Source organism: Piliocolobus tephrosceles, chromosome 3, assembly GCF_002776525.5.
Source record: "Piliocolobus tephrosceles isolate RC106 chromosome 3, ASM277652v3, whole genome shotgun sequence".
Lineage (NCBI taxonomy): Eukaryota > Metazoa > Chordata > Mammalia > Primates > Cercopithecidae > Piliocolobus > Piliocolobus tephrosceles.
The window spans coordinates 68,100,909-68,114,739 of NC_045436.1; the positions used below are offsets into that span (position 1 = coordinate 68,100,909).

Here is a 13,831-nt window from a genome sequence, read left to right on the forward strand (position 1 = left end):
AGAAATATGGGAGTCTTTGATTAGAACCATTCCTTTGTTGTGATTTGACAGGAAGCCAAAAGAAAACAGAGAGTCAAAGATTACTCTGTAGTGTAGAGCCCAGGCGGCCAGTTCACAATGATTTTGCTCTTCCCCAAGCAAAGGTCATGTTGCTTTTTTTCCGCTGTTTCTGTGGCTAGATACGGATTTGTCCTCTCGTTGTCTTATTATACATAATTGCATAGCATTTAGGAACGTAGAATTCAGTTAGAGGGAGAAAGATAAGCCAATGCAACATTTTTCAATTATTTTGTGTCTACAGTGTAATTACAGTTATCAAACTTTTTGGCAGAGGCTCAGAATGAACTGATTGTGATAATTACAAAGACACAGATGAAACCTCTATTCTTTTTGTTTTGATGTATGATTTGTCCTATTTCCTTGCTGCAGGTGCTTTCATTTGCAAGATGGTGCCATTTGTCCAGTCTACCGCTGTTGTGACAGAAATCCTCACTATGACCTGTATTGCTGTGGAAAGGCACCAGGGACTTGTGCATCCTTTTAAAATGAAGTGGCAATACACCAACCGAAGGGCTTTCACAATGCTAGGTGAGGCCACTGGATGTGCCAATGGCAGTGTGAGTGACATTTTTCATTACAGAATAAAGAGAACCATATTTTTAAAACAGAAGAGTAGCTTCTTATCTAACTTGTAGGCATTGGAATATAATTTGAGAGTTTCAGTGCTTTCCCTGTTGCCTCCACCTCCACATCATCTCTCTTTTAGGTTAACCTCAGCACTGAAAATGTATCATTTTGGATATACTTTTTCAGTTTACGTCTTTAATGTTTGAGCACTACGTTCGGCTAATCTAAGACAACCTATCAGTGGCAATGCCACATTAACGTCCATTAGATTGAGAACTGTCATCTTTTTTTTTTGGTTTAGAGACAGAGTGTCAACTACATTGCCCAGGCTGGTCTCAAATATCTGGGCTGAAGTGATCCTCCTGCCTCAGCCTCCCAAAGTGCTGTGATTACAGGCATGAGCCACTACGCCCAGCTGGGAATTATCAACTTGAGATAAGAAGACTCTAAGTTAAGCTAACAAGGGCAGGTCAATTTTTTTTTTCTTTTTTAGGCAGGGTCTCATTCTGTAGCCCAGGCTGGAGTGCAGTAGTGTGATCACAACTCACTGCAGCCTCAGCCACCCAAGCTCAAATGATCTTCCCACCTCAGCCTCCCAAGTAGCTGGGACCACAGGTTCTCACCACCACACGCAGCTAATTTTTTTATTTTTGGTAGGAACGGGGTCTCTCTATGTTTCCCAGGCTGGTCTTGAACTCCTGGGCTCAAGCCATTCCCCCCCAGCCTCTCCTTGTACTCCTTGGCCTCCCAAAGTACTAGGATTACAGGTGTAAGCCACTGCACCTGGCCAGGCAGGTTGATAATGATAGGGAGCAGGAAATGTGTTTTTAGAAAAGTGGAGAACAGAGGTGCTGCCCTTGTGATGAGTACACAAGGGTAGAAAGTGACAGGGTACAGGAGAACAGTGGGTTCTGAGTGCTGGGGATGCCTGGCAAAGGCACATTCCACCCACTTCATACTTTTGCTTTAGGCGTTTCTGGATCATCAGCTTGCTGTAATTGGTCCTGAGTCAGCAAGTCACAATGAACACATACCTCATAGTAAATGGTAAATTTGAAGCAATGCCCTAAGGTCTAACACAGTAAAGTGGAAGCATTTCTCTATTCAGTAATTATAATTGAGCCATTTAAAACCTTAATGTACTTCACAGTGGTTTGAATTTAATATAGCAAATAACCAGAGGTGTAGCAAGCAACTAATGTGATAATCGAATAAAGCAATTTTTACTAATATCTCACTTGAGAAGAATGAGTAAACATTTATTTCTGCTGTAAGAATTTAGCCAGTATCGGGCTGTGGAATTACAGAAAGAACCCCTGCAGGCTTTGCAATGCCAAAGTCATCTTAAATAGCTTGAAAATAACAGCTAAATCATTAGGGGAGAAAGGTGTTAGTTTTAGTTAGTTTTAATTTCATGTCATATCTTTCCTACTAAGAATTCAGAGATTTCTGGGCTTTTAATAATTGATATCCTTCCAACATCATAACACCTGAAAACAGCATGTGGGGATGGAAAGTGAGTAAGGAAAGGATTACATGGAGGAGGGGAGTTATTTCAAGGAAAGAGAACTGGTGAGAGTGACAACATCTCAAAGCATAGTTGATAATAGGCAGTCAAGGGAGTTCCTACTCAAAAGAGATATAGGAAACAAGAAGGTTTAAAAATCAACTAGACTCATCTCACCCTGGGGGCTTTTGTGAACTGTTGTCTAACGTCTCCTGTAGCTCTGTCACACTGTGACCCAGCCTTGTCAGTCACTGTTTGTCTGTCACGTCCCATTCCTCCTTCCAGCTGAGATTGCCTAGACCTAGACAGAGGATGTCCAATCTTTTGGCTTCCCTGGGCCATATTGGAAGAAGGAGAATTGTCTTGTGCTACACATAAAATACACTAACACTAACAATAGCTGATGACTTTAAAAATATATCACAAAAAATCTCATAATATTTTTAAAAAGTTTACAAATTTGTGTTGGGCCACATTCAAAGCCTTCCTAGGCCACATGCAGATTGGACAAGCTTGGCCTAGATCCTCCAGGCTTTCTTGCCCAGATGTGGTCACTGTGTCAGTATTGTTCATCTAACTGTAGCCCTTCTATCTCAGAACCGTCCAGGAAGGTAGGCAATGAGCTATACAAATTAGACTCAGTTCCTCCAGAATTTGTACTAAAGTCCAGAAAAATGATTGGACATAAGATAACTATATGTGATTAAAATAGAACAGATATGTATGGTAATAGGGAGACAGAAAAGAGAAAGAGAGAGTGAGAAATAGAGACAGCCAGACAGACAGACCTGTGAGTCCTACAGCTACCAGGTATCATTGGATCATGATGAATTTTTATAGGCAGCACCAGATTATGTGTTTCTTTATAATAAACCCCAATTATGGCTTAATTGAGTCATTGAAACCCAAAGCAATAAACTGTGTTCTTGCCGGGCACGGTGGCTCACGCCTGTAATCCCAGCACTTTGGGAGGCGGAGGTGGGCGGATCACCTGAGGTTGGGAGTTCAAGACCAGCCTGACCAACATGGAGAAACTCCGTCTCCACTAAAAATACAAAATTGGCCGGGCATGGTGGCACATGCCTATAATCCCAGCTACTAGAGAGGCTGAAGCAGGAGAATCGCTTGAACCTGGGAGGCGGAGGTTGCGGTGAGCCGTGATCATGCCATTGCACTCCAGCCTGGGCAAACAAGAGTGAAACTCTGCCTAAAAAAATAAAAATAAATAAATAAATAAACTGTGTTCTTAACATTCCACCCAATGTAGAAAGAACAAACAGAGTTCGAGCTGGAAACTTTTCCCCCAAATCAAAGTTGGAGCTCTTGGTTCTGTCCTTTTCCATGTTTGTTAAAACACATGGGTTGAAATTGTTGTTGGTAGTTAATCACTTTTTTTCTTTTCTAAGAGTACATAATTAAAGCAATTCCTCTCAACAAGTTTGTGGAAGACAGGAAATTTGGAAAGAGCATTCTGGTTTCTGAAGTTATCAGTGTTTGTTTTCTAAATAAGAAAATAATGCCCATGTGATGGTGCTTAAGATAAATGTACATTTGATTTTAAAAAGAGGTGATAGAGAGTGGTCCATGCCATGTTTAAAAGTTATTCATCCATTCCGCAAACATGGATCAGCCCCTACAGAGGGCCAGGAATTTTCCTAGGACTCTTGTTTGAGGAAACACAAAAATAAATGTTATTGTGTTTGCTTTCAAGGAATTTGTAGGGAATTGAGAAGTCAGTAAGGGCAACCAAGACACTGCACTAGAGGGCGTGTAGAGACAACAGGGAATTAGTAGTCAGTTTATTTGGAAATAGCAGTGGCCTTCAAAGGTTCCCCAGAGAATGTGATTTCTGAGTCAAGTCCTGGAAAATGAGTCCACAGATAGACACTGGGAATAGGGTGGCCAGGGAGTGGCGCAGTGCATTCTGGGATACAGGAACTGAAACCAGTGCTGCAGACTCCTCAGTAGAGGACTGCAGTGTGAATAGCATGGACTGAAATGAAAGAAGAGAGACAGGCAATTGAGATGGTAGAGAACCTCATGGGCCATACTAAGGAAACTGGGTTTTATCTTGTAGGCAATGGAACACTATTAAACATTTAAAACTTGTTTTAGGGAGTTTATTCCAGCAGCAGTTTTGAGGATGGTGAAAGAGTGGAAACATGAACCTCGGGGGAAACCATGGCACTACCCTAGGGCAGAGAACAGCTGCCCTCTTATAGGGAATCTTGATGGTTAGATAATTATGCATGGATGTGTCATACTCTGATGACTTTAACACTTTTACAGGTGTGGTCTGGCTGGTGGCAGTCATCGTAGGATCACCCATGTGGCACGTGCAACAACTTGAGGTAGACTCCAGCTGAGATGGATAATCATATTATTGAACTATTTTCTCACCCCTCTTAATTGTAATTATTTTCCTTCCTGCATGAGCAATACAGCAAATTTGTATGACCTCAGCTATTTCACTGGAGGTCTTTCAAGTGGAATAAAATGATTTTTTAAGGTTCATTTTCTCTGTTTTACCTAGCTCTTCCTGATATATTGTTAGGACTCTAATGCTTAAAATACAATTTTCAAAAAATACACAGGTCAGTTTCTACATTTTCCTGCAAGCTGAGCATGCTTTTCCCAGTGTCCCCAAATGTTTTGTTACATTTTAAGAGTTGAATGATTGCTCTAAGTTTTGCTTTTATTTTTAAGTCACGTAAAAAACTTGTAATAAATTATCTACTTAGTTAACTCTCATAAGTCTTTTCTTACCTGCCACCTATTCATTGACACATTGAAATTCTAACTGGAAACATGTCAGGAGATCATCTTATTCAGCCTCTCTCCTTTCCCCACACCTTTGTCAGACAGGCCCAGCCATGCATTGGGATTCACAGGAAGGAGAGCGCTGAGTTGGTTTCAGACAGCCCAGCCTGTCTGTTAGGGTGAACTTTAACATGTCTTGCATAGGTGATCTACCCAGGTAGCGGTTTTCAAAGACACTAGGGGGTTGCTCACATACCCTCTAAGATAAGTTTTAAATGATTTATCCCTTTGTACCCTTTAAAATAGAGATAGGCAAATGTGAAACTTTACGGTCCATGTCATGTCATCCTCAAGGATAACAAATGAGCCTAAGATAAGAGAACATTCAAAAAGTAGCCTGATTTTTTTTCGTGTAACTAATTTATTGAACGACCTGGACTCCACAGTTGAGAGCAGAAAATAATTTTATTTTTTCCCTTGCTAGCTGTAAAAATGCATCTAAGGACTTTTTTAGTCCTCTGGGTGAAATATGGATGAAAAAATCTTGAGCAACTCTTCCAGTCAGATAATAAAATTTCTCTGGTCACTTTCACTCACAAGAATAGTGTGAGTTTTGTTATTAAACTGTCCTGTCCAGGAATACAATTACATAAATCCATACTCTTATTTAATCAATTTGCAATTTTTCCCTTCCCTCAGTGTGAATAGTTTTCAGGCCTAGAAATGTGAAGGAGTTATGGTCAGCTTCTTCTGTTTCTTCTCCTTGTATTTCTTTTTCTCTCCCCTGCCCCACTTCTCTCCCCGCCCCCCCATACCATTGGCTGCCTCTCTCTTGTCAGAAGCTGATGAGGAAAACAGGGAGAGGAAGGGGGCAGATGTCACCGGAATCAGTGCCCTCTAGGTGTGATGGTATTGCCTGTGACTGATTACTTGCTTCAGGACTTCTCAAAGATAACCGCACTGAGACCTCTAGCCAGATGGCAAGGGATCATCCCAGCTCTTGTCTGTGGACGCTGCCCTTATCTCCAGCGGGAAGCCCAGACTGGTGAAGCCCTTTCATAATGACTCAGTTCTAAATCGTGTGGTCCATTTCTAGCCCATAGAAAACAAACAGGTGTATCCATTTTTAAATAAAATAAAAGCATTTTATTTTATTTAATATAGAAAAATTATTTTTATATGTTTAAAAATACTCTAAGTATTTTTTAAATATATAATTAATTGTATTTGTAGAAAATGCGTGTCATGTCATTGTCAAAGCCAGTCCTCACTGTCAAACCGATCAGTCCAGTCAAAATTACTCCTTGTCAGGAAAATATCTGATTAACCAAATGTCTTAATATGCATCCCGTGGCCACCATCTCACTCCTAAATTCCTTTAGGACAAGCAAAGACTTCCTGAGGGCATATGCTCAGATGGTTTTATGGAAAATTTCAGGTCTTCACTCTTCAATTTCAGATTTTCTATTCCCAAACATACACTTCTCGAAAATTCTACTGCCTAATATCGTCCTGAGCTTGCAGGGACTCTGAACTTATGACAGGGCTGATACAAATCTCCCTGCCTTCAGCATTTCTCACTCGCTCTCTGCTTCACTTGTACTGAGCTGTCTCTCATGAGTGATGTATTTGTCAATTTTCAGGTGATAGAAGCAATGAGATGGTTAAGGTTGTCATTGCTCCTGCCTCCTTACTGTATGAAAAATGTGAATTCACAACTTCTCAACACCTGTCAAATACCTTTTTTTCTCTGCCAGGCTTTACCCTGAATAGAAATATATTTAAGAGAGAGAATAGCACAAAGCCCTGCCATGCGTTTGTGATGCCTTGACCAATGTGGCTTCACTGACATCGGTCATTGAATTATCTCTCGTTTTGGTGCCCCACGGTAAGATTCAGTTTGGGTGAGAGATGTGACTTCGGTAAGTTGGGAGAAGGGTGCTTATGAAGGAGGAAATGGGAATGTAGACCCAGCGTGACACTTCAAACTTGGGGACGATATTAGGCAGTGGAATTTTAGAGAAGTGTGTGTTTAGAAATAGAAGATCTGAAATTTTCCATAAAACCGTCTGAGCATGCCCTCAGGAAGTCTTTGCTGAAGTCCATAGTCAGGACTTTGCCGAAGTCAGGAAGTCCGTAGTCCCTAGGGATATGTGAACCTGATCCAACACGCCCAGTCCAGCATGCTCTTAGATGTGTCAGTCCATGCCCCCCCCGGTCACAGGCCTTTGCAGGCTTTGCTTCTATGGAGTCAGAATGAATTTTGTTTTAACATCCTATTTCCAGAGAGTTTGAATCTTGAGATTATTTTTCAGTGAGTGTTATTCCTAGTTGCGTTTGTAAGTAACACCTAGGTCAGAACTTGAATTTTCTTACCTTTGATGAGTAACCAAAAAGTTACTTTCCCCCATTCAATTCATGTTGAAGACTGGTGATAAAATTTGCTGGGACTGTAGGCAGAAATATATCTGAGACCCAAGTATTCAGCTCCACAGTGACTAAAATGACAATAGTTTTGATAAATTCTCTCATTTTTATTCCTATTACCCAAAAAAGTAACTTTTGAATATGCTTTAAATATTTAGTTTGTTCTTGAACTAGCCCTTAAAGCACTCTCTATTATTTATAAATGTTATTAATAATACTTTTGAGCTTATAAGATGAGTCTACCAGAAATAGTATGAATAAACCAGCAGGTACAATCTGAATATTTGTATATTTGCAATAGTTTGAATTCCAATTTCTCATTCATCTCAGAATAAAAGCTGCCAGTTGCCTCTTTAATATCTTTCCAAGCAATCTGATCATTGCAATATATGAAGTAGCAGTAACAAATTACGGCTTTCAGTACCTTTCAACTGAAAGATGTCTCATGCCTTTCAAAAATCTATCTCAACAATTCAAGAAGCAAAATAATTTAATATTAAACTACCTAGCATGTATTTTATATTGCAAATATTGCAAAATATTTTTCGATATATACTTTGGCAAGTGTAGTGCTGTTTCAGTCAACTGAAAACTTGTGACTAGTGGAAATAGAAGTTGCAAAGATAATAAATGAAAGTAAACAGGCTATGGACCTGAATTCCATTTAGAATATAAAAGATGGTTTAAAACTCTTAAGAACTTAAGCAGTGAAGTGGAAAAACTATGCTTCACAACAAAAGAACAATGAAAAATATATCTCATTTGAAATACATGCTGGGGACAAATTTGAAAGAACTTAAAAAATGTTGTGTTGCAATAATACTTGGCTGATTTCTTTCTTTTGATGCTGACTATTGGTTCTTTTAATGAATTTTTCTTGTTATAAAGATCAAATATGACTTCCTTTATGAAAAGGAACACATCTGCTGCTTAGAAGAGTGGACCAGCCCTGTGCACCAGAAGATCTATACCACCTTCATCCTTGTCATCCTCTTCCTCCTGCCTCTTATGGTGATGCTTATTCTGTACAGTAAAATTGGTTATGAACTTTGGATAAAGAAAAGAGTTGGGGATGGTTCAGTGCTTCAAACTATTCATGGAAAAGAAATGTCCAAAATAGCCAGGTCTGTTTAATGAAATATTCGCCTCTTTAAAACATTTTAAATTAATTGTGCTGGAAGGGATGGTTGCCAGGGCTCTGAGAACCTCTAGGTAATTTAGTCTAAGCATCCTTTGTAATTCAAATTTGAGGCATGGACTGACTTTAAACTCTTGAAGTTTTACATGGGGCGTTAAGAAACAACAAGATTACCAGCTCGCAAATCAACTGGGAAGTTACAGCTGTAAGTAGAAACTGACTTGGAATTTAGAACATATATGATGTGGTAGGAAGACAGTGGGCTGGTGTCAGAACCCTGTGGTCCTATGGGTACTCTCTCTATCACTCACAAGCCACAAGATATAAATCAGTCTCACTCCCAAGGCTCTGCTTCCCTCATATGTACAAGGAGCATAATAACATCCATCCTTACTTAATCTCACCCAAAGATGATGTTAAAAGACAAGAGATTGATCTGTATGAAAATCCTTTGGAAACTGAAGCATGCTATTGATTTTAAATTATTATTATTTATTTATTTTTACCTAAGGGCTTTGCTTTCTGAATTTACTCATTAATAGAAATTTTGAAACATGACTTACTGCTATGATACTTGTAGTCCACATCATTTATTTAATAATCTACACTGAATGACTATCAGAAACAAAGCAAAAAAGCCTTAAATGGAGGAGTCTGGTGATTTGGTGGGATTTTATCATCTCTCCAAGTGTGCTCTAGTGCTCAGTTTGAATTAAAAAACCCTTCCTCTCAATGTACAGGGGCCCCTAGACTGTTCAGCACCTTGGGACCTATCGTTAAGTTGGTTCCTCCCACTTCCTTGAAAGAAAAAGCTGCCATGTTGAAATAAGAGATAATGGACCAGGCACAGTGGCTCATGCCCGTAATCCCAGCAATTTGGGGGGACCAAGGTGGGTGGATCACTTGAGGTCAAGAGTTCGAGACCAGCCTGGCCAACATGGTGAAACTCTGTCTCTACTAAAAATACAAAAATTAGCCAGATGTGGTGATGGGTGCCTGTAATCCCAGCTACTTGGGAGGCTGAGGCAGGAGAACTGCTTGAACCTCATAGACGGAGGTTGCAGTGAGCCGAGATCACACCACTGCACTCTAGTCTGGGTGACAGAGCAAGACTCCATCTCAAATAATAATAATAATAAGAGATAATGATTATGAGTTTTTATAAACTTAAAGCACCATGCATATGTGTAGAGCTCTTGAAGATGTAAATCCTCTTTACAGAAGTCATGGAGAAAATTAGTTTGAAGCCCTGATTAATCATATTGTTAAGATACATCAGGCCGGGTGTGGGGGCTCACACCTGGAATCCCAGCACTTTGGGAGGCTGAGGTTGGAGGATTGTTTGAGCCCAGGAGTTTGAGACCAGCCTCGGCCACAAAGTGAGACCCTGTCTCTACAAAAAATTTAAAAATTAGCTGGGTGTAGTGGCATGCACCTGTGGTCCCAGCTCCATGGGAGGCTGAGGTGGGAGGATCACTTGAGCCCAGGTTGAGGTTTCAGTGAGCCATGATTGCACCACTCCTTTACAGCCTGGGCAAAAGAGTAAGAACCTGTCTCAAAAAAAAAAAAAAAAAAAAAAAAACAAGATATATCATATAGATATTCATTTTAATTGTATCCCTGGAGCTTCCCATGTTTCATAATTTTTTTTTTTTTTTTTGGTAGAGATGGGGTTTTGCCATGTTGTCTAGGCTGGTGTTAATCTCCTGGACTCACACAATTCACCTGTCTTGTCCACCCAAAGAGCTGGGATTACAGGCATGAGTCACTGCACCTGGCCCATATTTTATAAATATTGATATTTTACTGCCACAGGCATGAATGCTCTTTAATATAAAGTGGGTGAGAGCTTTATATTGAAGTAACAGAAGTTAGACTTCCTAAATTCACATCCAAGATACAGTCTTTACTAGTCATCCAACTTCACAAATTTATTAACCTTCTGTGTGTCTCGATTTCTGCATCTATCAAATGACTTATTGGGAAAATTAATAACATCATCCATTTCATGCATCTAGCAGAGTGCCAGATCCATAATGAGCAGACATTCAAAGAACACTTATGATATGGAAAATATTAAGATGAGGGTAATATCAACAGGAAAAGATGATAATCAGCTCATAAATAACCTATCATAAACTTAATTTAAAAATTATGTTTGAGTGAACTAGGCTCAGACTTTAATAGCTTTGCAATCAAGCTGGCACATTTGCCAAAGAGAAGTTAACTAATACAATGTTTGCTTGTGGGTTTAGGAAGAAGAAACGCGCTGTCGTTATGATGGTGACAGTGGTGGCTCTCTTTGCTGTGTGCTGGGCACCATTCCATGTTGTCCATATGATGATTGAATACGGTGAGTGCTTGTCATTCTCATTTGATAGACATTCTCATTCATTTCCTGTGAGAACAGACAATGAATCTTTGAAATGTGCTGCTGTTCACTTGGATAATCAAATACCTAATATTTCATGTTTCTTTCACGTCTTCAAGATCACATGGTCATTATGTGGTAGGTCATTATGTATGACTATGACTAAATCTTTACTAATTATAGAAGACAAAAGCTTTGAGATTCCTCTCCCGTGTTACTCCTTCTGTTCTCCTTAAGCTATTTAAACGTTGGGAAAGGAGTGACATCCTATGAGCATTTCCCATTTAGAACCCTGACTTGAATACTTAGACCTGCAGTATATTCTCTCTGATAACCCAGGACTTATCATGGTTCTCAGTATGATTTTGTTTCTGTAAGGCAAGTGAACATTTGAAGTGTTACTGCTGCTTCCAGTTTACATGAAGCTTGGAGTTATCAAGCTGCAATGCTATAAGCCCCCTACTATTTGCTGGACACCAGGCTATGCTTGTAAGCCTAGATTTTCTAAGTGAAGACTCATCACAAAGGTTATTTTTATTCAGATACCAGATACCTCTCCCAAAACGATCTTGAGAACTTTTCACACCTTTAGATACTTGTACAAGTGTAAATCTTTGACAGATGACAAACAGAAGTTTTACGTTATGCTCCTTAAAATAAATATACATTCTAAAAGATTACTTTATTTCAGGTAATTTTGAAAAGGAATATGATGATGTCACAATCAAGATGATTTTTGCTATCGTGCAAATTATTGGATTTTCCAACTCCATCTGTAATCCCATTGTCTATGCATTTATGAATGAAAACTTCAAAAAAAATGTTTTGTCTGCAGTTTGTTATTGCATAGTAAACAAAACCTTCTCTCCAGCACAAAGGCATGGAAATTCAGGAATTACCATGACGCAGAAGAAAGCAAAGTTTTCCTTCAGAGAGAATCCAGTGGAGGAAACCAAAGGAGAAACATTCAGTGATGGCAACATTGAAGTCAAATTGTGTGAACAGACAAAGGAGATAAAAAAGCTCAAACGACATCTTGCTCTCTTTAGGTCTGAACTGGCTGAGAATTCTACCTTAGACAGTGGGCATTAATTATAACAATATCTTCATAATTAATGCCCTTCAGATTGTAACCCAAAGAGAAAATTATTTTGAGCAAAGGTCAAATACTTTTTTTATTCTTAAGATGATGACAAGAAAACAAATCACGTTTCCATTAAAAAATGACACGAGGCTGGTCCAAGTGCAGTGATGTTTACAACCAACTGATCACAACCACTCAACAGATTTCTGTGTTTCTTCTCACTTCCACTGCTTCACTTGACTAGCCTTAAAAAAATGACATGGAAGGCCAGGCATGGTATCTCACGCCTGTAATCCCAGCACTTTGGGAGGCCGAGGCTGATGGATCACAAGGTCAGGAGATCAAAACCATCCTGGCTAACACGGTGAAACCTCGTCTCTACTAAAATACAAAAAATTAGCCGGGCGTGGTGGTGGGCGCCTGTATTCCCAGCTACTGGGGAGGCTGAGGTGGGAGAATGGAGTGAACGTGGGAGGCAGAGCTTGCAGTGAGCCAAGATTGCACCACTGCGCTCCAACCTGGGCAAAAAAGCGAGACTCCCCATCTCAAAAAAATTTTTTTGAAAAATTCGTGAACCGTACTTTTAATATTATTTCAGTGGATTTTTAAAAATCTTGTACAGAAATCGTGTTCTTAGCTAACAGTTTTTCTCCCACACAGGTTTTCTCCCACTGTAATGTGACTATGTATTGCTAGACTGAATAAGAAAATAACTTAAAATAATATCTTCTTCCTTGAAAATTAAGTTAATAGTTCAAAGCTATAATGTGATTTTTATTGCACTGTTGAAATTAGGTAATACAGTCTCTTGCACATGAGGTCTGTGCCACAATCATAAAGTTAAAGCAAAGGGAGAAGCAGCCAAGTGACGGATGAATGAGACTTAGAGGAAGTTGCCTGTACCGGAGCTTTGTATGGTTCTGCCAGTTACCTTGCTGCCTTGCTGTATGACTGGCAGGTCACATCGCCTTTTTAAGCCTTCATGTTTTCCTCTGTAAACTGGAGATGATACCTGCTCCACTTCACGGAGTTGCTGCCAGAACAAAATGAGACATGAGCAGACAAGCCCTTTGTACTCTAAACAGCCTCAAGCTCTGATGCATAAGCTCCCTATGTCTCACATCTCCCCTTTTGTGTTCTCTTTTCCTTTCTGAGACCCTCCCCGACCCCTGCCCAACTTTCCCCTCATGCCTGTGTTGTAACTGGTTTCTCTAATCAAAAGAAGAAAGTTTGGGGAACCTCATTTCTGTGATATATTTAGACAAAACTATCTCATATGGTTATCTTTTTAAGCCCCTTATTTTCACTGATGGGATTTCTTATATAAAAGGAATTTTCTGTGTAGTTAGTAGATGAGGGTGTGAATCAACTCCAAGCCCATGAAATTGTACTGTGCCCAAGGCTGACCCTCAAGAACTGGGTCAAGAAGAGCAATAGAGTTCCCCACCCATATTCCTTACCCCAACCTCCCTTAAGTGCAATCCTTGTCTCTTCAATCTTCTCTCTGGTTCCCGGATGTCATGGATACAGAGGCCACCATCACAGCACCCTGTCATTTTCCTTTCAACAGCTAAGATTCCCAAAGTCCAGCATCAACCTCACAGCCAAAGTGTTTATTCCATTTCCAGTTTTCCAGCACTTATTCTCCCAGCTAGGTAACAGGAAGAGAAGCTTAAGAGCTTATAGGACATTTTACGGGTAAAAGCTTTAAGATTTGGTAACCAAGGAACTAACTGTTGGGATCTTCAAGATACAGACATTTAATTTTATATGTGTCAGTGAAGCATGCATGAAAAAGACAAAGATGAAACAATGTACAGTATTATGAAAAACTGTCAATATGACACTGCAAAATTCACAAAGAGAAAAGAGAGAGACTGATTATTTAGTTTTTACTGAAGTGGACTAATTATGGGT

The 13,831-nt window shown here is 39.7% G+C and overlaps 1 protein-coding gene across 1 annotated transcript in view; it reads left to right on the plus strand.

The window, feature by feature from the left end:
- Positions 1 to 13,157, plus strand: part of QRFPR (pyroglutamylated RFamide peptide receptor) — a 54,863-nt gene extending 41,706 nt beyond the window's left edge. Inside the window, exons 2-6 of the mRNA XM_023217621.1 lie at positions 430 to 588; positions 4,424 to 4,485; positions 8,210 to 8,445; positions 10,715 to 10,812; positions 11,522 to 13,157. Of these exons, the coding sequence (XP_023073389.1) occupies positions 430 to 588; positions 4,424 to 4,485; positions 8,210 to 8,445; positions 10,715 to 10,812; positions 11,522 to 11,922 (956 nt within the window). The 3' untranslated portion in view covers positions 11,923 to 13,157. The remainder of the gene's footprint in view (positions 1 to 429; positions 589 to 4,423; positions 4,486 to 8,209; positions 8,446 to 10,714; positions 10,813 to 11,521) is intronic.
- Positions 13,158 to 13,831: the final 674 nt, after the last annotated feature.